Consider the following 26966-nt stretch of genomic DNA (forward strand, 5'->3'; position numbering starts at 1 on the left):
AAGACCCATTTCTTTAAATCCTTAACTCCAGTTGATGGCAGCACCACATTACTTCTGAAATGTGGAAAAGCCAAAGTAAGACTGACAGCTGCAGAACTGAATTTAAAGTTTTAATTCAGATCCATTCTTGTGAAAAGATGTTTCTCAAGCCCACTGGCCTCAGACATTGATTATGGGAATAGTCTTTGAACAGAGCATATGCTTAAGATACACCCCTGAAAAATCCCACCAGCAGTTGGCTGAAGGGCTGTGTGAGAGAGGTTGCATTCTGAATTTAACACTCTTTGACTGATTTTTGTTCCTTTAATTTGTTTAACTACTTTTGAAACCATAAATCTGTATATTTCACAATTTCAAAAAATGTATCTAAATGTAATTTAAACTAGAGTTTGGTTATTATAAAAGTTTGCGCCTATGCGTAGCAATTTGTAGTGTTTCTTTGAATAAAGACATTTCCAATTTATTGTATGTATAAAAAAATATTTATGCTTTTTTTTTTTTTTTTGCAGATCATTTCAGAAATCAGTCTTTATGCCTGTTGTCTCCCTGGCCCAATACATCATATTTCCATGGCTTGTGTCAAATTTGATGTTTCTGGCAAGCCCAAATCTGCAAAAACACCCTGTTCCCTTCCAACCATGCCCATTATGTGATTCTGTGATTTGGCAGTTCTGCAGTAATATGTAGGTAATTCTTTGTGAGGGGGCCACCTTTACAATAATATGAACACCCTCTTTATTTTTTTTCTCATTAATAAATGTAACAGAGAGGATAGAAGAGACCCCTAGAGCCTCTACTTACTGTGTTGAGGTCACATCAGGAACAGAGATAGGAAATAGATTTACATCTCTTATGCTCTGAATGAATTTGTTGGCTCCTCACTTAGTTGATCTTGAAAACCTTTGGGCACAATTTCATCTAAAACAGTTTCATAAAATATGAGAAATTTCCCTAGTCACCACATCTGAAGAGAGATGCTGGTCCCCCACCTCCAAGCTTTAAAGAAGACCTATCACTTAAATGGTGTGGCCTCCTACACTATCTGAGAACTCATTTGAGTATTTTTGGTATTCTTAAGGTATTCCATGTTCTTTCCAATGTGAATTACAGCTGAAATGCCTTTCTGATTTTTAGGCTTCTCTTAGAATTTTTCCATGTATGTGTTTGCAATCAGAACACAAATAGAAGATGTTTAGAAATTTGAATGTAAAATGAAAGATTGTCAGATAATAGCTTTAAAAGCATTTTGCTCTCAAATGAGAGCAATCTTTCCACAACATCTGTTAGTAAGTTAGTTCTTGTTGGAATACTTCTGCTACAGAAATCTCAGGTGTTAAACCACCCATGAATTATCAGAAGTTACTTATGTAGCCAGAAACTTCACGGTCTTCTACATTTACTTATTCTGTCTTCAGACTGATCAGCCGTGGGTCACTTTCCAACAAATAACTTGTCATTGATACAATTTTAAAATAGATACTCATGAGAGATTGTCAGTCTACCTGAAGGACTCACACCAGTCCATAAATATGTTTATGACAACCTTTCCATGATTAATCTTTTTGTGCAATAGGAAAGCTGTTATTTTATTCTTCTTCTAAACTGTCTCCATTGTAATTGATTTAAAACTTCAGTGAACCTGAGAGATCATTTCATTTCCAAAAATTTTGATTTTCTGGCATGTTAGAACAACATGTGTGAATCTGTGCAGCATGGACAGATACCTGAAACCTTTCAGTGGAAATCCAAGGTATACTTTCATTTGTTTTTCAGCTTTTGCCATTGCTCTTGGAAATAAGTGAAGAAATCATCCCGGAACTGACTGTTTCTTGTAAGTTTTTGAACTGTGTTTTAAAATTCTGGGCATTCAGAAAGTAAATGTTGCAAATATGTCGATATTGCTTCCTGGTGATACTCATGGTAAGTCTGATACAGGCATGCTGAATTATAACCTAAATGTAACATCAGTATTGTTTCATTTTGCAAACAGTTCAGGTGGCCTCTCACAGATATGGGGATCATATAAACATTAGCTGTGTAATGCTTGCTGCTGTCTGAGGCTTCTGCTTTCTAACTCCTTGAGAAAAAAATTACCTAGAAAAGTTTTCCTGCATCTTAAAGTAAGATTTTTTTTCATTAGAACTACTCCAAGTTTGTGCATTGCACTGGGATTTTGTGGCCGCCGCTCTCTTCACAGAGAGCAGCAGGCACAACTTTCCCATAGGATTTTTCCTAGAGAAGGCAGTGAGAAGCTCAGAGAAGAAGAGAAAACCATTATTATCTCTACTTGCTGCTCCTGTTGTTTTGCACATGTGGAATGTGTTGTGGAGATTGTTTACCCAAAGTGATTTGGTTATTGGACACTGCTGAAGGTTGTTTTGATTCCTTGGCCAATTGGGTCAAAGCTGTGTCCTGGCTGTCTGCAGAGAGTCACGGGTTTTTCTTTAATATCTTTTTAGTATAATATCTGTAGTATTTTAGTATAGTATTCCTTAGTATAGTATCTCTTTAGTATGTAATTTAGTACAGTATTAGTGCAATATAGTACAGCTTAATAAAGCAATTGTTCAGCCTTCTGATTCATGGAGTCAGAGCACATTATTCCCCGGCTGGGGGATTGTCTGTTTCTACTATAGGATTTAGTCTTTTTTTCTTTAATTCCTGTCCCATAACTTCTATATTTAAGGGTTCCCTATGAAAAAGGTCCTTGTGATCTTTAGATATGTGTTAGAGTTTCCTTATCAGATTTACAGAGCTATTTTTGAAGATGGGAAAGGTAGGTAGGATGCTAACATCATCTTTGGCAACCTAGAATTATCAAATACCCTTTCCTTATGTATATTTTACCCAAATATTAGTGCTTACAACTATTTTATGTGGAATTACTTAACTCTTAATGCACGTATTTGAGCAAATAATTACAAATTATTTACTGTTTTCTTTGAAGAATTTATGAGTCAAGAAGTTCTGAGAATTCTGAGCTCACAGCAATGTTGGGCAGCTTCAACTCCTGCCCAGTGAAAAATAGCTACTACCTGTCTTGCTAAAGTTCTTCAAAGATCACAGAAGAAGGTATTCAGGATATATAAATTATCTGAATAATTGTAATTTAAGTAATTGAGGGTAAAAGATTGTCCATTACAATTCAATTTAAACCTCAAACCCAGCTCTCAGCACTGAAGAATTAGTAGCTATGCTTTGGAATAATTTCACCACTCTATTTCCTTTGAAAATTACCTTATTTTGTGTTTTACGAGAGGCACACTGATACAACATTTTTGTATCAATTTATTAAGTTTATCTTAAGGTAAAATCAGCTCAACTGGCATGCCCAGCATTTTTGCTGCCAGTGCATCGTGCCACCAATCAGTAATGGGACACCATGGATGGTGTCTGAACATAAATCAGGAAAATGTCCCATTTCTTGAATTTCATTAGCTGTAAGTTACTGTTCATTAGCATACACATTACACTACACCACAGCCTGGGCAGTCCAGATGAAATAAGTCTGTGTTAACATATTGTTCTGCTTGTTAGTTTTACTGAGTGTGAATGAATGAGGGTAATTTTCCACATTTTCCTCATCAAGAGGCAACTGTGACCTTTGCAAGCAGCAAAGATTTGTTTAATGAAACTGAAAATGCACATAATTAGTGATTTCACTGTGGAAAAGGTGACTGTGATCTTTAGAAGTGTCTAAAGGCCATCTTGAAGAGTGCAGAAGAGGTTCTCCTTTTACAAAGGCAGAGGAGGCAGGGTTTAGGAATGTCCTGGTGCAGTCCCCATGTCAGAGTTACCAAGGTTCAGCAACTCTTGATCCTCTCAGTCTTTGGTGCCAGCCTCACCCCTCTCCCCTTGACCCTGCTGCTCCATTAGCAGCTCCTTGAGATGGAGTGGGACATTTCTGACTGATATATTACTTAGCAATTTTCTGTTTCCTATCTAGATGTCATATTAAACATAATTTCCAAAAATATTTATTCTTATCTTTACAGAAAGTACCCTCAAGTCAACTGAAAAGCAGTTATCACTGAGTAGAACTCAGTAAGAAATACTCTATTTAAATTTCCCTTTATCTTGGAATGTCTCCTGCCCTGCTATATTTAGATCCCAAATTAGAGGGGCAATGGCCTGGGTTACAACTTTAAATTGAGGATATAAAATTGGTCAGAATAACTTCACTAAAATTAAATCACTAAGATCTAATTCTTCAGACTGTAGGAAGAAATCAAAACAGCATCAGGATAAAATAATAATTTTCACTAGAAGTCATATTGAGAGATGCTCAATGTATTGATGTCACACAAATGTAACTTTTACAGCATCCTCACTGTAAAAGTGATCAAAGGCAAGATGTGCCCAATTATTAGATTCAACTTTGAATACGGCACAAGCTTTACAAGTTTATCCAAATATTATATTTAGCATAAATTATGTGTTTAAATTCTTTAGAACAGTGACTATTTCTACCAACCATCTGCAGTGCTGACATAGTAGCAATGAAATTAAATAGGCAGCCATGGCTGATTAGCAAGTAGATTGTCACACATTTGTAACAGCACCTCTCAGAACACTCTATCACTCTGCTGGGATTGCTGAAGGAGTAACGCGCTGTTGTTGCAATAATAGGGGGTACAAAATCCATGCATGGATAAAAAGTAACTCCTATTTAAGTGCTATTAGGGGCATCAGGCAGCTTAGAGATGAGAAACTGTTTTGGCTGTGGTTGATATTAGCAGGTAGCCGGGAAATGGGTAACACCCTTGCTCCAGGGAGAAGGTTGCACTGCTACACATAAAACATCAAAGCCTCTGGTGGTTTTGACAGGTATCAAGAGGAGAATGGCTAGTTAAAGGTTTATTTTTCTGCTGTGAAAAAATTTCTATTTACAGGTATGAATATTAAATTAAAGGGGGTTTTGTTTTGTTTTTATCTTTATTTTTGACTAAACACATCTTCTCTGCTGCTGGCAAAAATTTGAGTATTGTCTCTTTCTGACCCAGTAGGTAAAAAACTTCCCCCCCAAAAAATCAAAGTTCCCAAGAGTTTTCATTACTCTGATAAGGAGCTAGAAGAGGAAAGGCATGAATGTCTGGAATATCCTTGCGTGACTCCTCAGAATTGCTTGCATTTTGCATTTATCTTATCTTTTTAGGATTGTGACTTGCACTAACAGTCACAATCTTAAAATAAACAAAATAAAAAGTCCAAAACATAATTTAATAATGTTCCCAGATAAAAACAGCATTTATCTGTAGGGTCCTCTCTGCCTTGTATCAGGGTGGACCTGGTGATATATTGAGCACTATCACCAGCATTTCTCTCTTCAGCTGGGAGACAGTCAGTTCAGTTACTGGCTGGAACAGGCTTCTCTGGGAAGTGGTGGAGTCATCATCCTTGGAGGTATTTAAAAGATGTGCAGATGTGGCACCTGGGGACTTGGCTGAGTGGTGGATTTGGCAGTGTCAAGAGGTTAATGGTTGGACTTGATGAATTTAAGGATTTTTTCCAACTTCAATGATTCTAAACCTTAATGATGCCATGATTTTTGATTGACGTTAAAAAAAAGCTATAAATATAAAGGAACAAATGAACTGTTTTCCAAGTCAATGCATGAAAATTAATACTCAGGATAAACAGCAATACCTGTTTTTCTTGTGCAGCAGCTATTCATTGCATTAATTCTGTGAAAGGTGCATTTGTAAAAAGTGTAATTTCAAAGAGAACAAGACTCTATTCTGTGAAAAATGCTAATAAATTCTAACCTCATGCAAAAATGGGTGCCAGCCAATTTAACAGTTTTATGAAAACAAAACAGCAATTTAAAATTTCATTTTTGCTCAAAAATAATGTTAGTTGTGGAAGACCATTGTCAACAAGGACTTATCTAACTTTCTTACCAGACAATTTGTTTTGAGATAAAATTTACATAAATGCTACTGTTACTATTAGTCAAATATGCAAGTAAAAAAAAATCTAGGCATTCTGGTTTATAATGGGTATCAACCCTCAAGATTGCGGTGATTTACATAATTACCATAAATGCACTATCAGTAACTAAACTTCAAGCCCTGTGTTACTCTCTCAGCTCCTATTATCTTCTCTTTTACTTTACTGGCTCCTATTTTTAGACTAATCAAGAAATTTTCAAGTAATGATAAGGATGCACTGACTTTTAGCTTTGGGTTTTTCTGAGCAAAGCAGAAAAATTAATGATTTCATAGAGGCAGATAATTAGACATGCTATGTTTGTCATTGAATCCTTGCTGTTGCACACCACACACTTTCCTTTCTATGTTTTGACAAGCAACATGTAAAAAGCAGTAAGGGTTTTTCCCCCCCAAAAGACTTGGAGGGCAATTTGAGAACTTTGTAGCTCCACTGAAGAATTGTCTTGTTTTCATCTTAGAATTAATGTTTATGTTTTGTGTATGTAAGTACTGCATTAAAACCAGTCTTAAATAAATAAGTTTTGATCACTACTGCTCAAATGCATTTTGCTAGTCTGGTCCTTTGCTATCACAGACAGATTGTTAGGTGTCTTTCATAAAAGAGCTGCAAAGGAGGGAAGAATGTCCCTCCAAAGCAAAGAATCAGACTTTTGCAGAGTCTGAAAAAAGGAAAATTTGCAATGTTCCATCCCTCTTTTCCTGTGCTGTCTGCCATTCCTTTCCATGCAAGCCTGCTTTGCTTTTGTCTCCAAAAGAAGAGCTGTACCTCAGCATTTACAGGAGAGGTGTGCAGTCAGAGATCATCACTTTCCTTCGAAACAGTACTGAAACAGAAAGTCGTCTTCTGGTTAGATGGGATTTGTATTGAAGTATATTGCTTCCAAATACAATTCAGTCTTTTCCCTGCTGAAAGATGTTCCTGGAGAAATCAAACCCTCTCCATTTTTAGCTTCAGACCTCCCATCAAGCAATGGAGCACAAACAGTTCCTACACTCCTGAGAGCTTCCCAGGTGCAGTTTAGTTTGGTTTGGCAGGAGGGATCTGGCCTCAGAACAGTGAAAGTAAGTCAAAGCTTCTTGAACCTGCTAACACACTGGAATGTTTTCTGCCACAGATGATGATGGTTTCACTTTCAGATAGCAGAGGACTGGAAGGCTGGAGAAAACTCAGTTCAAAAAAGCTGTGCTGACAGCTCTTTCAAACTACAGAGGGCAATAAAGTACACAGAAATCATGCTGCTCTGGGTCATTGAAAACTGACTGAGCCACTGTAGATACACTGTGTGCAGGTGGGTCCCACAGCGCAGGCCTTCAATTCCAGAATTCTTTTCTATATATGAATTTTCCAATTAGCACATCACTTAGAAAAGGGTAATAAATGCTGCTAGTACTCACTGACAGTTCAAGAGACTCAGTGGCTGCAGTGGCAGACTGGTGACAAAGTTTTATGCTGCACTAGGAGAAAAAACCCAAGTCTTGCCTGGGATGCACGTCCATGGCCATTTAAAACCACACCAACCTGAGCAGGGAGTCAGCTCGAGCTATGAGCTGCCTCACATCTTGTGTGTCACTGGTGACGAACATCATTTATTATGCTACCTCAATGTGATAACTAACTTTTGCTGCACATCCAGCTCTGATTTCAGATGGCTGAAGTCCGGATTTTAGACCACGAACTTAAGTAAAACTTGAACTATTTAAGACAGAAATTTTAATATTTGCACTCCAATGATTTATCAGACAATGAGGTCACATAACCTATCTGTTTCCTGAGAACTGAGTTCCTATTGAAAACAATCCAAACTTTAAATTGAAAATTTAATTTCCAAACAAAGATGTAGTGTCGGAGCATATCCTTGGCAGAAAGCTCTATTTTAGCATATTTGAGAACACCTTTTTTTGTTTGACTGTGTTCACACAGAGTTTCTACTAAACGGAATTAAAAGTGCTTTTCCAATTTTAGCCTTGCTCTATTTCTGCCACCTCTAACAAATAGCTGAAGTATTCCTGAAAGACAGAAAACCCATTAGGCTTGAATCCTCAGTTAAGAAAATAAAATTCAAAGAAATTGTTGTTTGGTTATATTTTAGATGGGTTCTTCAAGTAGACATATGAAACACTTATTATTATTCCAGATTTTCTTATCTGTTACAGGGCTTGCAAGGGTTGCAGGATGAAGAGAGAGGCGAGAACGTTGACCTCATATTCAAAGGCTTGATTTATTATTTTATTATATATATTACATTATAACTACACTAAAAAGAATAGAAGAGGAAGTTCTCAGAAAGCTAGCTAAGCTAAGATTAGAAAAGGAATTAATAACAAAATTCTGTGTCCTGGCAGAAAGTGAGAACAGCTCTGCCGTGAGTGGTCAAACATCCACAGGAGACCAATCACAGATCCACCTGTTGCATTCCACAGCAGCAGATAACAATTGTTTACATTTGTTGCTGAAACTTCTCAGCTTCAGCAGGAAAAATCCTAACGAAAGGATTTTAATGAAAAGATGTCTGTGACACTTATCCATATTTGTAGTCAGGCCAGTACATATCTTTTATAATCTCATTACTCTGCTGGGACTTCTCCTCGTAATTACCTTTCTGAAGTAATTCTTAAATGCAGTCTTTTATTTACTTCCAGTTGCTATGAGATGACATCCTGCCCTTTAGCAGCAGTATTTGATACACATGGCTATTTTTTAAAAATTATGCATAGCTAAAATGAACCAATCTGTTACTTTTTAATATCCAGCTCAACAAGACAGTGAGTCAGTGCCCGTTCATTATGAGTGGAAGATGCACAGCATGAATGAACAGACATTCAGCTTCCTGGCTCAAGCTCTAAATAAATAAGGTACACTTTTGGGTTTTTATTTTGGCAGGTTATGTAAAATGTATGAGTACTTTACTCCTGCAAACACCCGAATACCAAAGATAACAGCTTCACTGAAGAAGCACAGCTTTCCACATTCATCTCTCCACTGATTGACTGAAAAAAAAGCCCAGGGTTTTTTGACTCCTGGGGATCTCACTGAATAACTTTGGCTGAAATTTCTGGTTTTGATGACTAGCCTGGTGTGGGTCTGTGGCTGGGTTTGGAGGATCTGGGTTCACTTCCCTCACCTTTTGAAGCTGTTCCACCTTGCACAGGACATTTAACTGTTCAGCCAGGAAAGAGGAGGGAATTACCCGATGTACTGATGCCCTTTTGGTCACCCACACAGCTGGGATGTGGTCTGAACACAGGAGCAGTTACAGCCACAGTGAACTGAGTGCCAGGTGGATTGGCTGCCTGGCATGTCCTGCAGCCCTGCCACATCCCTGGGGAGACGTGCAGGTGGACAAACCAACCTTCCTCCCCTGGGAAACAGTTCCTCCCTCCAGGGTAAAGGCTCCCTTGCTGTGCTGGTGGGCAACAGCCCTGACAGCTCCTCTTGGCAGGCTCTGTCACCACTGCTTTTGTTCAAAAGGCCTCAGATGGAAATGAAGTCTTGTTCTTGGCCAGGAGGTTTCCCTTAACCCACCCCCAGGTTATTTTTTTCAAATTTGGTCTATTTCCAAATGTTGGTGTTGATACTTACCCACGTTTGGCAGGGGACATAGAAGCCTCTTCACACAACAATGCAAAGACCATTCTTCGGACCATTCACAAAGATTTTGGCTATATCCAAACTGCAACAGTTTGCAGACAGGACTTAAATGATTTTGTACACAACCATTTTGACAAGCCTTTTCTGACTGGATTTTGCTACAAACATGCATATTTGGAAGAACTTAAATATGAATTAGTAAATTCTGATAAGAAAACCACAAGAAATACTCCAAACAAACCAAACATACAGTGTAAGGAAAATTTCACAATCTTTACTTACTTTCTTTGTTTTGTCCATTGCCTTCAGTATGGTTATGTTTAAGTCTTCCAAGACAGATAGAACATTTTCATACTCTCCTAAGTGCTTTGAAAAACAATCTAAAAGAAGAAAAAACCTCACATCACCTACAAATGTCCTCAAAAATCAGTGTCTCATTAAATATCAGCTTTATCAAGTCTGAATTAAGTTACAGCATTATTGAATATCTAAATGCAAAATGAGAAGGAGTTACAATGAAAAGGATCATTTTCTTTTTAAATTTTGTCTTCTCTCTCTGTAAAATCATTCCTGGCATACTTAAAATACCAAAACCAGTATTTCAAAACTTTTTCTTTCAATAAATGATCTGTCAAAATCACAAAAAAATGTAAATATCATTTTGACAGATGAAACAAACTTATTTTCAAAATATCTACATCTTTGTAAATTGAAATTTCAGTCTGTCTTCAATTACTAGCAGCAAATGAAGTTTTCATATGTATGTGGCGAATTTGATTATATTGATATGAAAATTAGTAATTCTGGTAGAGCCCTTGGAGGAGATAATATCAAGGGGGGGCTGTTGTGAGGCAGAGTTGGTTGAGAGCAGCTGTTTCTCTGAGAAATGAAGAGACCATGAGTTGGCCAGATCAGCTTCTAGTCCCAGGTGCTGTGACATTTTCAAAAAATACAATGCATGCAAAATTAATTTTAATGAAAATCATGGAAATAACAAGTTGCAGGATGTCCCTGTGTAGCTTCTCAAAGCAAAGGACTTCTTAACAGAAAGAGCTGATGTAAATCAGAGGGATTACAGCAAGAGGAGGAAGCAAACCTGGGAAATGATGACCCGAGTTCCCATTTGGTTGATGTGGTGAAATACAATAGAGGGAAGCACAGGAAAGAAGTAGTGTGAAAAATAAATAAATAAAATTATGTTAAAGCTTAGATACTGTGTTAGACAAGGCATTTAGACATCAGATCACCTGGAAGAGCACAAAAATCAACATCTAAGTGACAGACAGGAAGAACAAGGTTAGATAGGAGCTTTTTGAAATAATAAATAGCAACCCTTCAGGGCTTTTAAGAGGTCATCATGAGCTTCTTAGGGGAATCATCAAAACACAAGTTACCAGGAACACTGTGATGTGACCTCATGTTGCTGAGAGTTTGAATGGAATTATTTGGAATTAAAATGTATTATTAATTAGTACCCTGGATGTTTTTTAGCTTCATTTCTGAGATGAACTCATATAGCTCAGAAAGAGCTGTATAATCACAAGCTTAAATATGGATTGAGTAAATTCAGTGCCAGATTTACAGATGAGAAACACCCTAGTGGCAATATTTGAAGGATTTAAAAAGGCATTTGAAGCAGCCTGTATTTAATCAAAACAGACAATAAACAGAGTCAGTGCTGGACTGACCCCCCCAGGCCAGCAAGCCTGTGCGACATCAGCTGCAGTAAATCCCATGTGGAACAAAACCACCTCTCTTCCTCAGCCAGGTTTGTACAATTTTGGCCAGATGCTCAACCAGCAGAAATTGTCACAGCCCAGTTCACTTCAGATAAGCCCCTTGTCACATATTTATAAGCCACAGGGTGAGGGGGTTTTTAGGGGGTTCTTGGCCATGTCACCCTGTGGGTGAGTAAATGAGCTGGTATTCAACTTGACAATGTGTTCATCTCTTAAAGCTCTTCAACATTGCTGACCACTGGAAAACTTCTCAGGATGCCATGTTTTCCTCAGAAACTGTCTGGTGTTGACAAGTAGGATTTTTTTTCCTGACATATTGTGGGAGAACCTGCAAAAACATTTGTAAATTGTCTTCTGCTGCAAGAAGCACTCCTAGATCAGGTGCTGTTAGATAAGCTGGAGAGCAAACAGGGTGTTGGGGCAATGACTCACAGCTCAGAATGAGGTACAGAAATGGGTAATTGGGCCAAAATCTAGGCCTTGCAGGAGTTTTATTGTGACAAAGGATGATAGAGCTTGTCAAACTTGCTGTTCTCCCTGGCTCAAGTAGGAGGAAAGTAATGAATTTTCTTTTAGTGGAGGTATATGAGTGAATTTTCTTTTAGTGGGGGTATATGACAAGTTTTAAAGTGAGGAACTAACTAGAAAAGATATCTCACACTAAGGGGGAATAAAATACTAGTCATCTATCCATCCACCTATCTATCTATCTATCTATCTATCTATCTATCTATCTATCTATCTATCTATCTATCTATCCTTATGTCAGAACAGATCTTGAGTCTCAGAGAGTGTGAAATACTGATTAGGAAAAATATTTTCAAAGTAAATTCTGCACAAAGGGGATGACAGAGTCTGAAAAGATTATAAGCCATCTGCATTTTCCCAGGAGTTCTCTGAGTGGAAATTATTTTGTGTTTGAGCTACAAAGATTAAACAGAAAAAAATAATCACATGGCATGTTTATTTGCACAGGGCTGCTGCGGGCATAGATTATGTTCTTTCCCAAAAAAGAATTTACCACAGAGCCCTTCTGTGTCAAGATTGCTGAAAGATAAGAGTATAAAAGGTTAGTGAGGTTGGTAATGGCTTGTTTTTTGTTTTTTTTTTTGTTTTTTTTTTTTTTGTTAGGGCAGAAGGCTGCAGCCTTACTAAAGCTGGCTGCAGGTTCAGCCTCCATTCCTGAGCCCATTCCCACAGGCACTTTCCTACTCACTGCAAGTCTCTCAAGTTCAGCCTTTGTGCATCATGCTGCAGCTGCTGCTCCTCAGGCCTTACACATTTGGCCCCAGTTCTCGCAGAAATACATCTAAACACCAGAATTTTTTGGTTTGGCGTTTCTTCCTCCACCTTTCTGCCTGTACTCCCCTTCTGTGGCTGTCATGCTGGACAGCAAGGCTCAGAGATAGATATTGGCCTTCCATGCTAAAGAAGAAAAGAGCCAATAACTTTCTCCTGTTTGCAATCCTTGCTGTGCAATAGTGTTCTGTGGGAGAGCCTTGCAGAAGGAGGATAAAACCAGACATAGCCCAAGAGCACACATAATTCCTAAGACTTTCTGGCCATGCCAGACCATTTCACCGCTACTGAAATTTTGGCAAAATTAATAATGTGAAAAATACAGATGTACTGCCCTACTCATATGCCATCGTTATATAAATACATAAAGGCAGGGAAATATTCTATTCAATTCAAACCTGTTTGCTAGAAGCAGATTTCATCTTGATCAACTTTGAAGAGATATTTTCTCTCATAAGCAAGGCTTTAATAGTTAAAAGAAAAACACATTTGACCTACAGCTCATTACTGAAAGTTAGTATATTGCTTTTCTTCCAAGGATGAAAAGAAACAGATTATTAAGGAAACTTAAAAGCATGAATGTCCTCTTTGAATCTTGCTGAGGGGTGAATATTGAATGGCTGATTTCACTTACTATTTTTTCACTTATCTTTTTAATAGAATTTTTAATTGACCTTTTAATAAAATGATGACACAGTACTATCTTAAAATCACTTTCTCCATTGCTAACTTCCATACATCTGGCTTTTATTTCACAAGGGAGAGAAACTGAAATTGCAGGATCCTGGATCATCACAAACTTCCATACTCAGGGCTATACAAACTTCTGAACACTTTTAATTGATAATGTAAATGAGCTTTTCACACAACATTTATTAATTGAAGGTGATTCTTATCTGCATTAGAACAGGCCAAGTGAGATGGCTGCAAATGAGATTTGCACCTGATTTCTCCAATGACCTTTGTGGCAGGTATAAAGGAATTCACAGTCTGCAAGAACTGGTGCTGAAGCTGTGAAACTCAACTCTTAGGTAAACAAACCATGTGATGGGGAAGTGTCTGCAACCCCTTAAGGCTGTTTACCACAGATCACTATGGTATCTATGATCAAATGTGTCTGGCCAACTCTTCTGCAGTTCAGCAGTTGATTTTGGAACAGTGCAGATGTTCACCTCTTAAATGCAAACTGAAATCCTGAAAGCTGGAAAATTTCCTGAGCTAAAAAGCCTTGGTAGGATATGATGAGGTCAAAGGACAGGAGTTTGCTGTTATAATGCCTACTCTTTTCTCATTATCCCTGCATTTTCTGCTCCTTCACATCATCTGCCCTAATGATTTAATGTAAAAGACTTCTGCATTTCTTAATGCACAGCTTGATAACTGTGTTTAAAACAGCCTTTCACATTGTCAGCCAGTCAAATTCATGCACTCTTTTCAAATTTTATATTTAAATCCCTTCTGGTCTGTGTTCTTTTGCAACATCCTCAGCCCCCTGTCAGTGACAAGGGGAGTGGCTCAGAGGCTTTCAGCACCCCTGTTTTCAACATGCTGTTTGTCCTTTTGACAGCAGTAGCACAGCTGCAAATGGACTACCAGTGAAAATGGACAAGTATTCAGGTGCTGAATTCATTTTCAGTTAGAACTGGACACATGAATAACCAGAAAATATTACCCAAAGCATTTTGTGCAGCAAGCCTGTGAAAAAGCACAGAAAAGACATAAAGAACATGGATTTCTGTCTAGCATACTCAGTATTTCCTTCTGTTATAAATACCCTTGGAGACTTCATTGTTCTCAGCATCCTGTTTGAAGGGGATGCTGTTCTAGGCAGGGAAGCTGTAATTTTGTCAGTCATTATTTCATTTTCTCTGAAATAATGACATGACGCTTCAAAAGCAGTTGTGAATAAATGTCAGAATTCTTTTGCTGCATACAAACAATTCTAAACTCCCTGCAAGATGTTACAGAAATAATTAAAGAAGTTTGGCATGTATTTAATAGTACAGGAGTGAGGTGCACACCAGAGAGCTGTTTCTGTAACTCAGTACTCAGGTTTACAGCAGCACATATTCCTCATTTCAGTGTGTACATATACCAAGGATGCTTCTGCCTAGACCCATAATCTGGCAATGCTGAACACGTTTTTAACAATATTTGCTGGGTGACTCACATCCAGGCACCAGCCCTCCACTCATGATAAGCAACCAAAGCATAGGGTGAGGCAAATGCATTCACATCACATCAGAATGATAATTCTCAATTTTCTTTCTGACTACTAGATCCAGTCCTTCTACTTGTCTGTGTCTAAAATGTTCTCTACCTAAAAAATATGAGCTATTTTTAAAGAACTAATATACTGAGCAGTCCTGATCACTGAAAAGTTGATCATAGCTATTGGTCAGTGACAGAAAAAATAAGCAAATTCACTTGACTGAACTATGGCAAAAGGGCTTATTTGTGGTACCTCTGGAAGTGGTCCAAAATGCAGAATTGCAAAGCAGCTGTGCTTTTGTTCTGCCCACTTATGTTAGCTGTGGACTGGGGGCAGCCAGGGAGGAGAGAAGGTTAAAGCTATTCCACTCATCACTGCTGTGGGTCCATGGATCCACTGACGTGACACACACTGTTCTATGGTACAAAAGGCACCTCCAGGCAGGGGAACCAGCAGAAGATCTGTTTATTTTCCCTGGACAATGAGAAAAGGCAATATCTTACAGAGCATGGAGTCTGAAATATAAAGCAGTTATTTTGTTGAAGAATCCAATACTATATGAAAGACTTTGTGAACTAACTTAATTTAGGAAAATCATTGCCATGTATTGCAGGTGGAGAAGGATAACTCTTTTGAGATCTCTCTTCATTCTCAGATATGAGAAGGATTTATCTCAAAAGCTTGAACTAACTATTTTTTGCATGTCTTTTTGCTAAATTTGGTTTTAGGGATGAAAGTTTGAAGGTAGTATCGCCTATTGTTATGTAGAAGCATGTAATTGGTGAGTGAAAGGAATTAAGCACTACATAAACTGTGCAAGGGTAACTGAATAGGAATCCATGGACAACCTCAGCCAAAAAGCTGTAGGGTCTTTGCAACAAGAAAGCCTGTGTACCATCTCACTTTGTCAGCAAAATGAGGTTAACTGCTCCAACACTACTGAGGGTGTTTTGCATAGGAGTCTTATGTGTGCACTTCCATTTTAAGGATTTTCTGCCTCACAGCTCCTCCGCAACAGCAAAAAACACCTTTTGTTTCAGGTTTGTTCAAGGTATCTTACCAGTGGAGGCAAAACTGCTTCCAGTAGGATGCAGTGCTATAAGCAGCTCAGGTGTTGGCCTCTGGCCACAGAAAAGGGAGAGGAAAAAGGGGGCAGAAGGGAGACAGAGCTTCTGTCCCTGGGGAGACAAATTTCCTGCTGGCCTGAGGACACTGCTGCTCTTCAGTTCCAGATCCATGTGGACTGTGCACCCTCTGGGCTCCCAAAGGCAGCAGCCAGTTTGGCTCTCTGGGCTCTGACATGGGCAGTGGGCTCAGCTCTGTTACTATCCCACATTTTGCTTCACTAAATAATTGCCTAGTTTGCTTAGCTCCAGGCTAAGTGATTACTTCAAAATCATCACTTACTGCTCTGCCTGTGGCAGGACTGAAGGAGAGAATAAAGGGTTTTTTCCTGACTAAGAACTCATCTGAAAAAACAACCCTCTAGTCCTTTACATTCAGCAGTGACTCACAGGGATGCGATGACTACACAGCTGACAAGTCACCTTAATCATCCCAGCTGTAACAGCCTTTGTGTTGCTAAAAGAGGCTTAATAATGCTATTAAAACTTGTAGTGTGTGCTAAAATTTGTATAACACTGTACAAGGGCTGCAGAGCTATGATTTTTTTTTTTGGCAGAGTCTGAATGATACAAACCTAAATGAGGAAATGAAATGCAGCATCACGGTGGCTCTTTTGCCACAGAGAGCAAATTTCAGAATTTTCACCCCATAGGAGGGGATAATGTTTCAATTTCTGGTTTTGTCACAAAATGATTTAAAGAAAACAAAAAACCAAAACAACCCTGAGATTAAATTATTTATTCTTATACAAAATAAAATGTTTACTTTGGTTTCTTACACTCCTTGGAAATGCACAATTCCAAAATGGAAAGCAGGCAATTCCAAAATTTCAGAAATCAAGTGAACAAAGCAGAAGGTCAGTTTTGCTGAACAGGCATCTTCTTTTGGAAAAGGAAAGTGTGTGCCCACTGTAAGCAAAGTCAGGTGACATGGGAAGAATACTGAACCACAGCTTGACAGTGTAGGAGAAAATTCATACAGCCAAAGATCAACTGGAGTTAAAGCTGCCCAGAAATGTGAGAGAAAAGAAAAAGTTATTTTGAATATATTAATGGCAAAAGGCAGCATAGAAATAACATCATCTGTTACAGGATGAAGATGGGCACCTCACAAACAGGGACATGGACAAGGCAGAGGTGTTTAATGCATTCTTTGTCTCTGCCTTCAACACAAATGATGGACCAAGGGGGTCTCGGTGCCCTGAGCTGGAGGACCATGGCTGTGAGAATGTTTGACTCCCAGTAGACCCTAAAATTTTGTGGGATCTGCTGCTTCAGCTGGATCCCTACAAATATACGGGGCCTGGTGGGACTCATGTAAGAAACCCCAGAGCTATCTGATGTCATTGCAAAACCTCTCTAGGTGATTTTTGAGTGGTATTAAAAATCTTGTGGTTCTCTGGGAAACCCAGTTATAGAAGGGACCAGGCCTCCAAACTACACCTACCATTAAGCAGGCAGCTTACTATATCTACTGCAGAACTGAAATGAAACACTTTAAGTCAGCTCCATTTAGTTAAAGGCAACTGAAAATAGTCATTACTGTTTGATTTTTTCACTGAGAGAGACTGCCAGTTGTTTCTGCAGAAAGCTGAATTTCACATTAAAAATAACCACTCACATGGAAAATTTCCAAGCAAAATTCTATTTGCAGCTTGTCTGTCTGACCAGAAGATCTGTTAGCATCAGGATGTTGTAAATAATTCTTGGTGAACTTGTTTGGTCAGTTGTGAAATACTAAAATGTATAATCAGCTCACTCTGACCAGTATCTTGCCTTTGTCTCTGTGCTTCATTTCCAAACTGATTTCTATAGCTATGATAATGAGAAAACTGTGTTAAAGCCAATAGCTGCAATTACATGTCTTAAATATTAACAAACACACCTTTCTGATGCCAATGCTGCACCATGTGCCTGAAATTCTAATTAAATCTAAAAGAACCAGGTTTTAAAAAATGGTCAAACCCTAATATATTATTTTCCTCTTGCAAATTTGCATTCAAAAATTCCTTTTAAAAAAATAACTCACCTGCAATTCCCCTAATTAAAGATCCTGTCTGTATGTATATTGTTCTTAATACATTTTTTTTCTTGTTTTACTTAAAAGTTAATTATTCTTTTCTTGTATTGAACTGTGAAAGATCAGTAACAGCATGAGACTGAAATATACCTTCCAACTAAAACAAAAGGAAACCATCCAAGGCAGAGATACTTAGTACACTTAGAATACCCTTAAATTGCTGAGGACTTGTAATTATTGAGTTTACAAGCAGAACCTTGAAGGAAGCATTCTGGTCCATATAAACATGTCCTTTATTTTAGTTCCAGTGCCCAGCACTGGGCTCCAGGCTCACAGGTTCCCATCCTTGCTGGCTGCAAAGATTGCTAACCAGCCTCTCAACATCCAGTTGCCACCTTTGGGAGTTTGCTGCTAGGGCAGATGATCTCAGCATTTCTCTTTTGACCCAAGGGAGGAACTAGGGCTCTGCTAATGGAGACCTGGGCAGGTGGGAGGAAGGTTTGTTCCATTTGGGAATTAGTCCCAAATATAGATGTCCATATGGGTGCCAGCTGTCCAACCTTCCCTGCCAGGCAAAGGAGCCCCAGAGAATTCAGTGGAGTGAGAGGGTTTAACAGACCAGCTAGGAGGAGACTCAGAAGTAATTTGATACAACACAGGCATCTAGTGTTGCTTCAAATGCTCTAGCATTTCTCCCATCATCCATGTCCCAACTACTACTGTGTTACACTTTCCACTTGGGCTGATTTTCAAGTGTGAACATCTCAAATGCCTAAAGCCTGGGCAACTGAGCTGAAGCCCATGAGAACAGTACCACATCTTAGGTGCCAGTGACTTCCCTGAGCATGAGGGAGCCTTAGACACCCTGCTGACACACAGGCATGCAAGTGTAGACGTCTCCATAGTGCCATGTCCCATCCCTCTCTATCTGCTGTGCATGCAGCATGACACACTCCCCAAAAGCCCAGCCTAAGCTCAGTGCTGCAGCTGGCCAAGGCTCTCAGATCCTCACCAAACTCATCTGTGGCTTGTGCATAGTTCAGCTTAGGCCACACACAAAGGTTTAATGGGGCCTCTCTACCTTTGGGAGCCTGCCTGTGCCCCAGGCCCTCAATAGCTCCAGCACCTTGTAACTAGGGTCTTGACTAAGGACTTCATTTTACCAATGCATAAAGGGAGAAAAATAAGTCTGATCCCCCACAGACTCCTGTGAGTCAGTAATCAGTGAAGCATTTATTGCACTATCTCTCTGGCAGTGCTGCAGACTAAATCCCCTTGAGACCTTCTGTGTATCTCTTAGTTTGTAACTTTGCCAAATATTCTCATTATCTTCTGACACCTTTCCCAGAGGATGCCATTATGCTAAAACAATTTCCATGGAAGTCATGAGTGGGGGGAGGGTAAAGGATTAGGGTAAGAGGAAGGTTGCATTTGCAATGATTTTTGTGAAGACTTATTCTCTAAACCATTAACCATGTCAAGGATTCTTGCTCTGCTGAAACACAAGCTTGACAGAGTTCACATTAAAATTAGGTAGGAGATGATTTACCAAAGAAATGAGTGGTAACAGCCTTCACCCCTTAAACCACTAATTTCAAATTCTTCCTGTATGTTTCTCTCTCCACGTACAAAAAGACCTGTGCTTCTGATACCTTTCTCTACTTTCAGTACATTTATTCATACAATAACACATATAAACAAAACAGCAGTATTTCTGCAGAGCTTCCTCAACTGTGCTTCAATGCTGTTTCACATGAAGGATGTTTTTCATTCAGTTAATAACCAGAATGCTCTCAGATAGCAGAGTATGTGGGTCTTCAGCCCCAAAATGACTACAACCTGCAGACCATGTTCCTCATGACCCTCCATGTCAGCACAAAGAAAATCTTCTGGTGCTTTTGCAGCACTCACATTTGCTCCAACAGCCTTCCCATTGCTCCCACCAGCCCCGCAGAGCCTCACTGAGCATGTGGAGCTTGGAGCTCAGACTGGGGGAGGAGAGAGGGGTGAGGAACCACACTGCATTTCCTTCACCCTCACAAACTCCAAAAAGGTTAACTTAGATTTCAAATAGAGTGCATTGAGATTTTTTGAAGTGTTAGGACAAGCACTGACCAAGGCCCAAACTGACATTACAGATGTATAACATGGATGGCATGTCAAATATATGTCAAATCAGGACAGAAAGTTAAACTCTTCCTCTTGCCCCTTCCCTGCTCACAGATACGCACTCATGTTGGTCCAACTCTTACTCTGAGGGCTTGGCTCCTACTCAAGAAACTGTGGGGATCTACCTTGGCTTCCTGATAACTTAAGAAGAGCCTAAGATGCTGCCCAGATGCTTAGAGTGTGTTTATATTGGGGCTACCTGCAAAACAATTATGAAAAGGGGAGGAGAATCACTGTACAAACTTCAGGCTGAAGCTTAAGTCAAAACTCTTGATTTCCTACCTGTATTTGTTTGGTTGGGGGTTTTTTACAGGTCTTTAAGTACAGGACACTGCAGCAGAAAGAAATGCATGCTAGGAAACAAGAACCTGGAGATGTGGCTGTAACAGCCTTGACCTGATCCCTTCTGCATCAGTGCAAAGCATCAATTCTGCATCAATGCAAAGCCTTTCCTTCCACTGTCAGTGTGAGGGCATCTGAGTGTGGATCCTCCACAGCTGCTGATTTATACCATTTAATGGTATGTGATTGCCCAAAGGATTCATGAGATCCTGGAAAGAACAAATAGAAGTGACTCTCAGTGGCAGTCAAATGCTTAATTGGCTTTCAGCTTCACTCTAAAGCAATGACAATACTGGAAACAGCACTTACAGAAGAATGGTTAACTGCTACCCTCCTAGAACTGTCACCTTGTAATTACATGTCAGCAATGTGTTGCCTAATCAAAGCTTACCTTCAAGAATGGTAAAATATCATAGCAGTACTAAAAGATGGAAAAAAAAAATTTTCCTTTTTTCATCAATACACTACTTCACCTAATTTGGTTGTCTTATGCATTTGTTTCTGGCTGTGTCCAAAGAAAAAAAGAAGCTAAAAAATTAAGGCAATCAATTTGTACACTGTGTCTTTAACAGTATTTATTTAATATATCAAATGTCATAAAAAGGTAAGGTACATATTTTTAAAAAGAAAGAAAAATAGTATACTTGGAAGTACCTTCCTAAACTGCTAAATATATGTCCAAATTATGTATTCCAAACTGAGGAAATACCCTCAGCTAATGCAAATTTTCAGTACAAGCAATGATCTGCCCTGAATTAATAACCTGTACTTTAGGGTCTAGGAAAAAAAGTACATTTAAATTCATCCTGTCATAATAGACTCCTATTCAACATATGTCTTGGAAACTTGGTGCAGCAGTAACTAATTCTTACTCATCTGTATTTTTCCTGCTGATTAGGCACTAATTGACTCCTTTTACTCTGTAAAAAGAGAACACCTGACTGCTTCAAATACCAAGGTGCAGAGATCCTAGTCAGTCAGGCAGACACAGCCTGAATTATTGGGAGGTTAAACCCTCTGTTATTTTCCCTGCTATCACAGTGGAAATGGTAATTACCCATTTCAGCAGTCTTCCACAGCCTATCTGCTTTGTGACAAGCATGTTGCATTGGCTTGGATTGGTCTTTTTAAAAGTTAATAATCTAAGTCTCACTTCAACCAGACTGACATTAGGGCCCGTGTAATAGTGGGGTTTAATACCTGCTTAATTTAGTTTCCTTAGAAGTCTTAAGCCAGTGTAAGTTTTTCATGCTTTGAATCTTTTATTGGAAAATTGCTGCAGCACAGCTGAGAAGGGAATTCAAAGCGCCTGAGTTTGTGGTCCATGGCTCTCACCCCAAGGGCACATCTCCTTTTTCGTCTTGAGGCTTTAAAGCACAAAGACTTGTGCACACAGACAGTAAGGTTTTGAATGTTGGCAGAGCTAAAGGATTTAACGCAGGTGGAAACAACCCAAAGTCTGCTGTTGTGACAAGATGGTTATGAAATCTTGAGATACTCCAAGAAATGAACAAAGGGATCATGACATGCTTCCCTAGACATCTGTCCTAGGCATTTATGTGTAGTGTAAATCATTGCATAATCACAATGCTTATGAAGTATTCCTGGGATAGGGAGCTAGAGTCTGCAATTTGTAAATAGTGAAGTGAAGCAGAGAGAAGATAAAAGATTTGCCCAGAGTTTGACAGTGTCTGCATTTTAACTGGATAAGAGAAACAAAATAATCTGTGCAAATCTTCTCCCACCAGGTACAAAATTGAGCAGAATTCTTTGCCCTCCCCTCCTGAAAACTAGCCATAAAATACTTCTGAATTGCATAATTTTCATTTCATTCCCTTGGATAATTTGGAAGTGAAACTATCTTAAAATAGGTGGTTTGGGGATTTTTTGATATGTACATGATTCTCCTAATGCTTACATTAAAATACTTTCCAAGGTTTAATGAACATTTTGCTACTTTTCTCAGCTAGCTCATTAATTTGAGACATGTTACCATAACTTGCCCTTTTCAGGAAATGCCAATGAGTAAAGTTTTTGCTTCATCATATCTGCTTCATGTGATTTTTTTTTCTTTTTGAAAGTTATGTTAACAAGGAAATTATATTATACTGGCCAAGCTGTCTCTCTTTGCTATATCCATCCGATATTTGGCCTGTGACATCTTGCTGACCTGTTTCTCAAAAGCTTACAAAGAGGTAGGGGAAAGCTTTTAAAATGTATTTGCCTCTATTATATATCAAGTATGGTATAATACTTTTCAGCTGCAAAGTCACCCTAAAGCCTTTTATCAGTTCAAGACTCCATGAAAAAAATACTCAAAAAGCTTCTTGTTGCTGTTTCAAATCCAAGTCTCAAGTACATTTTCTTACCCATATCTAGATTCTCCTCCTCCTGTAACAAATGTTAATCCATCAATACAGGGCACCCTTTCTTCTGGTTCAAAAAGGTAATTTAGTAGCTTGTCTTAATCTTCCACCTGCTCCATTCCCTGAAATACATGAAAACTGAACTCTTCACAGCATTTACTCTGAAACTTTTGTGCCCAGATTTTTGCCAGGCTTTTTCTGGACAGTGAAAATGATCTCTCTCTCAGATGGCTGCCATGACAGTTTAATTACCTATTTTCAATTAATAGCAGCAGCATTCAACAATTGCACCAATTCTTCAGGTGTGCCTATCTACCAGGAGGAAAAGCATAATGTTATCCTCATTTTTCTACATATTTTTTAGATTTATATATTCCCTGTTAAAGAGAAAACGGTGTAATAACAATAACAATAACAATAATAATAATAATAATAATAATAATAATAATAATAATACATTAATTTAAAAAGCTTTACAAATAAAAAGGAAGGAAATATAAATGTATTTTTTTCTTAGAAATCTTGCTTAGTGTCAAGAATTTCTGCCATTATCAGGATGCTTGCAGACAAATGGAATTATGGTAAAATAAAACCACTTACACAGATATGTGGTACATATGACGAAGTCCAAAGCTGTGGGAATGAGTCTGGCTCTGAAATGAGTTTTTGACTCTGGGTCATTCATTGGCCTTCTTGGCCATAAGGGCACATTGTTAGCTCATGTTGAATTTGGTGTCCACCCAATATCCTTTTCTGCCAAGCTGTTTTGCAGCTGAGTGGGCCCCAGCACTTATTGGTGCATAGAACCACAGAATCATAGCATTGTTTGGGTTAGAACAGACCTCTAAAACCATTGAGTCCAACTGTTAACCCAGCACTGCCAAATCCCCCAAACACCTCCAGGTTGGTGACTCCTCCTCCTTGTCTCCATCACCCCATCCCTTAACCACATCATAAATCCTGTAGTATTTTTTATTCCCCACAAATCCAACAGATCGAGTGCCATTTCTTCTGCTTACTTCAGGACATTATTTTGGTAAAAACTCTGAAATATTGTGAACTCTGCTACATTTAATTTGATTCCATTTCCCACAAAAGCTAGGGCTTGTTTCTCCCCAGAAGCAGGACTTTGCACTTCTCCTTGCTGAACTTCATGAAGTTCCTGTCAGCTTATTTCCCCTTGGCCTTGTTAAACCCAACCATAATGGGAATATCCCAAGGACACACCAGCACAACTCTTTACTATATAGAATTGCTTCATTTATTTTATTTCCTTCTCAACATCTGCTCCAAGTATTCATCTCAGTATGACTCAGTGGAATTGAGAATTGAGGAATTCACAGTTAAGCCTGAAGGAGGTCCCAGCTCCTTTGCTTTCCACGGTGGGGGAATGCAGAAAGCATCCAATTTCCACCCTGTGTTCTCAGTACCCATATCACATCTATTGAAATATGCAAATATTTCAATGATTTTTCAAAACTCTTCACTTATACAGTTTATAGCCATATGACACAGCCTGGCTTCCTTCAAGCAACTTTCTACATAAACTTGTTTCCTAAAATCAGCCTGAGGTCTGTTTTCCATTTGCAGGTGCAGAAAGTGGCACTGGAATTGTAAGAAGGGGGCACTTACTCAGTATTGTGTGTATCAATGGTGCGAAAAAGCTCATGCAGCTCTTCTCCACTCAGAACTCCATCAGCAAAGTAAGCTTTGAATTCATCAAAGGACAGTTTTCCATCATCTGAAACGATGAAGAAATGGAAATTGACTTAATTTCATTCATGCTTTTACTTGTTTATTCAATGCAGTAAAAGAGGAAAGTATTAAAAGCCTCTAGGTCTTTAGCTTAAATGTAGAAATTTTATATTTTAAATGCAGGGATGATAATCAGCAAAAAAAGTCAAATAAACATACACCTTTTCCTGTTATTTAGAAGAAATCTGAAAGATTAAATTGTACTTAAGTAATGATTTATCTAAATTGATTGAGCCTTTGCATGAAGCATAAAGATTATAGCCTAACACTTCACAACTTTTTTTGGGTAGCACTAAATGTAAGTTCACATGTTTCTTTCTTTCCCTCAGTAACATACTGAATCCCTCACAGGGCACAAAAGAAAACTGTAGAAGATAAGACTAAGATGTTCTAAGCATCAGACTAATCTACAGTGTATTGTGACTTCATTTTATAGTGGTGAAGAATCTATTGTAAAGGCAGTATCTAATTCCTCTGACTACATGCTGTACTACAGCAGGCAGATTTGAAGAGTAGAGCTGAGAAATTTCCTCCTTCTTTTACTTGCTATTATTTCATAATTTGTCTGGAATATATGGCTTCAGATATTGTGAAGAGGTTTAAAATTGTTCAAATTAAACGTCTGTTTCAACAAAACCATTTTGAAATGTTTAATATGAAAAGACAGAGTGTAGCTGGAGATGATCATCATTACAATCAAAATAAAATGTCAAGATCTTTAAGAGCCAGAACCCAAGATGGCACAAAACTGCAATGATTACCTAGCTGAGAATCTAAATACATTTGCCATTTGGCTCTGGTTACAGAAAAGGAATATCAAATATTGAGTGTGTTGAGCTGAGTGTTCTCACAGATAAGCTTCCTTTGGCTCTTACAGATACAATCAATTGCTTAATCAAACTATCTCTGCAGCTTTATCCTTTGCTGGGAAGGCTGATTTGCATGCAAGTTATACACATACTCAAGAATACTTGTGACTGAGAATACTCAGTGACTTCTGGCAACTTTTCTGAGATAAACACACGAGTTTACCCATAGAACAGCCTGGGGTAAATACAAAGCAAGTCTGTTTCAGCCCTTCAGGATCATTGGCTTTATCTTAATACAGAAAATCACTGATCCACCAACAGACTGGGTACTTTAGCTATTTTCTTTATTTTTTTGTCATCCAAGAGCAGACCTTGCCTTTTGGTTCATTGCTGTTTATTCTTAATAACATCCTGAATGTTATTGACATTGAGTGACAAATCACTGAGATTGTTTCTGGCAAAACACAAGGACTTTTTGAACCTATTTGGTACTTACAGACTTCATAGAGTTACTTTCACCAAAAAACAGCTCTGATTATCCAGGGCATTGCTCTGATTTTGTGTAACTGTTTTGCCAGAGCAGCTGGGGCAGGTTTCATTGCCAGTGGCCATCCTTGTGCTTCCTCAGTGCTCACATGAAGCTCAGACCCAACGCTGAACAAGTGCTTTTGCCTAGACAGTTTAGTTTTTTCCCCCCTCAACTGTCAAAAATAGCTTTTATTGTCAAGAATAGCTTTTATTTTAAAGGCTGTGTCATGTGGCCTCAGCACCACTGCCCTGGGCACACCTCAGTGCCCTTGGAGTGCCCAGATAAATGCTATCTGGTTTAAGCTCTGAGCAGAAACCTCTATTAGAGATTCTTCAATCCTTGCCACTGGCAAAGTGACAGGGGAAGGATGAGTAATGAAATAAACTTCTCTGAAGCTATGCATCCATCAGGGAAATCAACCTTCAGCTGTATTTGCCTTGGCAATGTTATTTAAGAAGCTGTTTTGCAAGACCTGCTTGCTTTTGTCTGTCTTCTCTGACATCTTTCAAAAGAAGGGCTTCTTCACAAGCAGGCACAGTCACCCGTTCTCCTTTGTCTCTCAACCGGCAGACAAGTAAATAAAATGAAAATATAAGCAATAAAATAAATTTCCCCACATTGCACTTGCAAATTTAGAAACAGATTCACACAGTGGTTTACAGGAGCCTTCGTCCATGTTACAATTGCATTCTCACATTTATTTCAGTAACATTCACCTGTCTATTGAGTAGATGTCTTTCTGTGTAAAATATGCCCAAGGGATATCCCCCAGCCAGTTGGCTGCAGAAATGTTAATATAATCTCCAGGATATTCTTTAGATAGCTGATGCCTTCAGTAGAGAACAGCATATCTGACAGAGGAAAATCACACACAGTATCTCAGTTGAAAGATGATTTCAGCGAGCTAAAATGTATCGAGCAAATAATGGACAAGGGCACAGAGGTATTTGGAGACTGTGTGCACAAAGATAATGGCAAATGGTGAGACTACAGCTGGTGAAGGAAGTTACAGTGATGTGGAGAAGAAGGATGTCTCACAGAGATGCCAGCAAATGCTGGAGG

The 26966-nt window shown here is 38.7% G+C and overlaps 1 protein-coding gene across 1 annotated transcript in view; it reads right to left on the reverse strand.

Annotated features, from left to right (window-relative positions):
• Positions 1-26966, reverse strand: part of NECAB1 (N-terminal EF-hand calcium binding protein 1) — a 56534-nt gene that overhangs the window by 18926 nt on the left and 10642 nt on the right. The window contains exons 3-5 of the mRNA XM_064703214.1: positions 24444-24552; positions 12301-12326; positions 9823-9920 (exon numbers count right to left, since the gene is read on the reverse strand). Of these exons, the coding sequence (XP_064559284.1) occupies positions 9823-9920; positions 12301-12326; positions 24444-24552 (233 nt within the window). The remainder of the gene's footprint in view (positions 1-9822; positions 9921-12300; positions 12327-24443; positions 24553-26966) is intronic.

Source organism: Zonotrichia leucophrys, chromosome 2 (genome assembly GCF_028769735.1).
Source record: "Zonotrichia leucophrys gambelii isolate GWCS_2022_RI chromosome 2, RI_Zleu_2.0, whole genome shotgun sequence".
NCBI classification, from domain to species: domain Eukaryota; kingdom Metazoa; phylum Chordata; class Aves; order Passeriformes; family Passerellidae; genus Zonotrichia; species Zonotrichia leucophrys.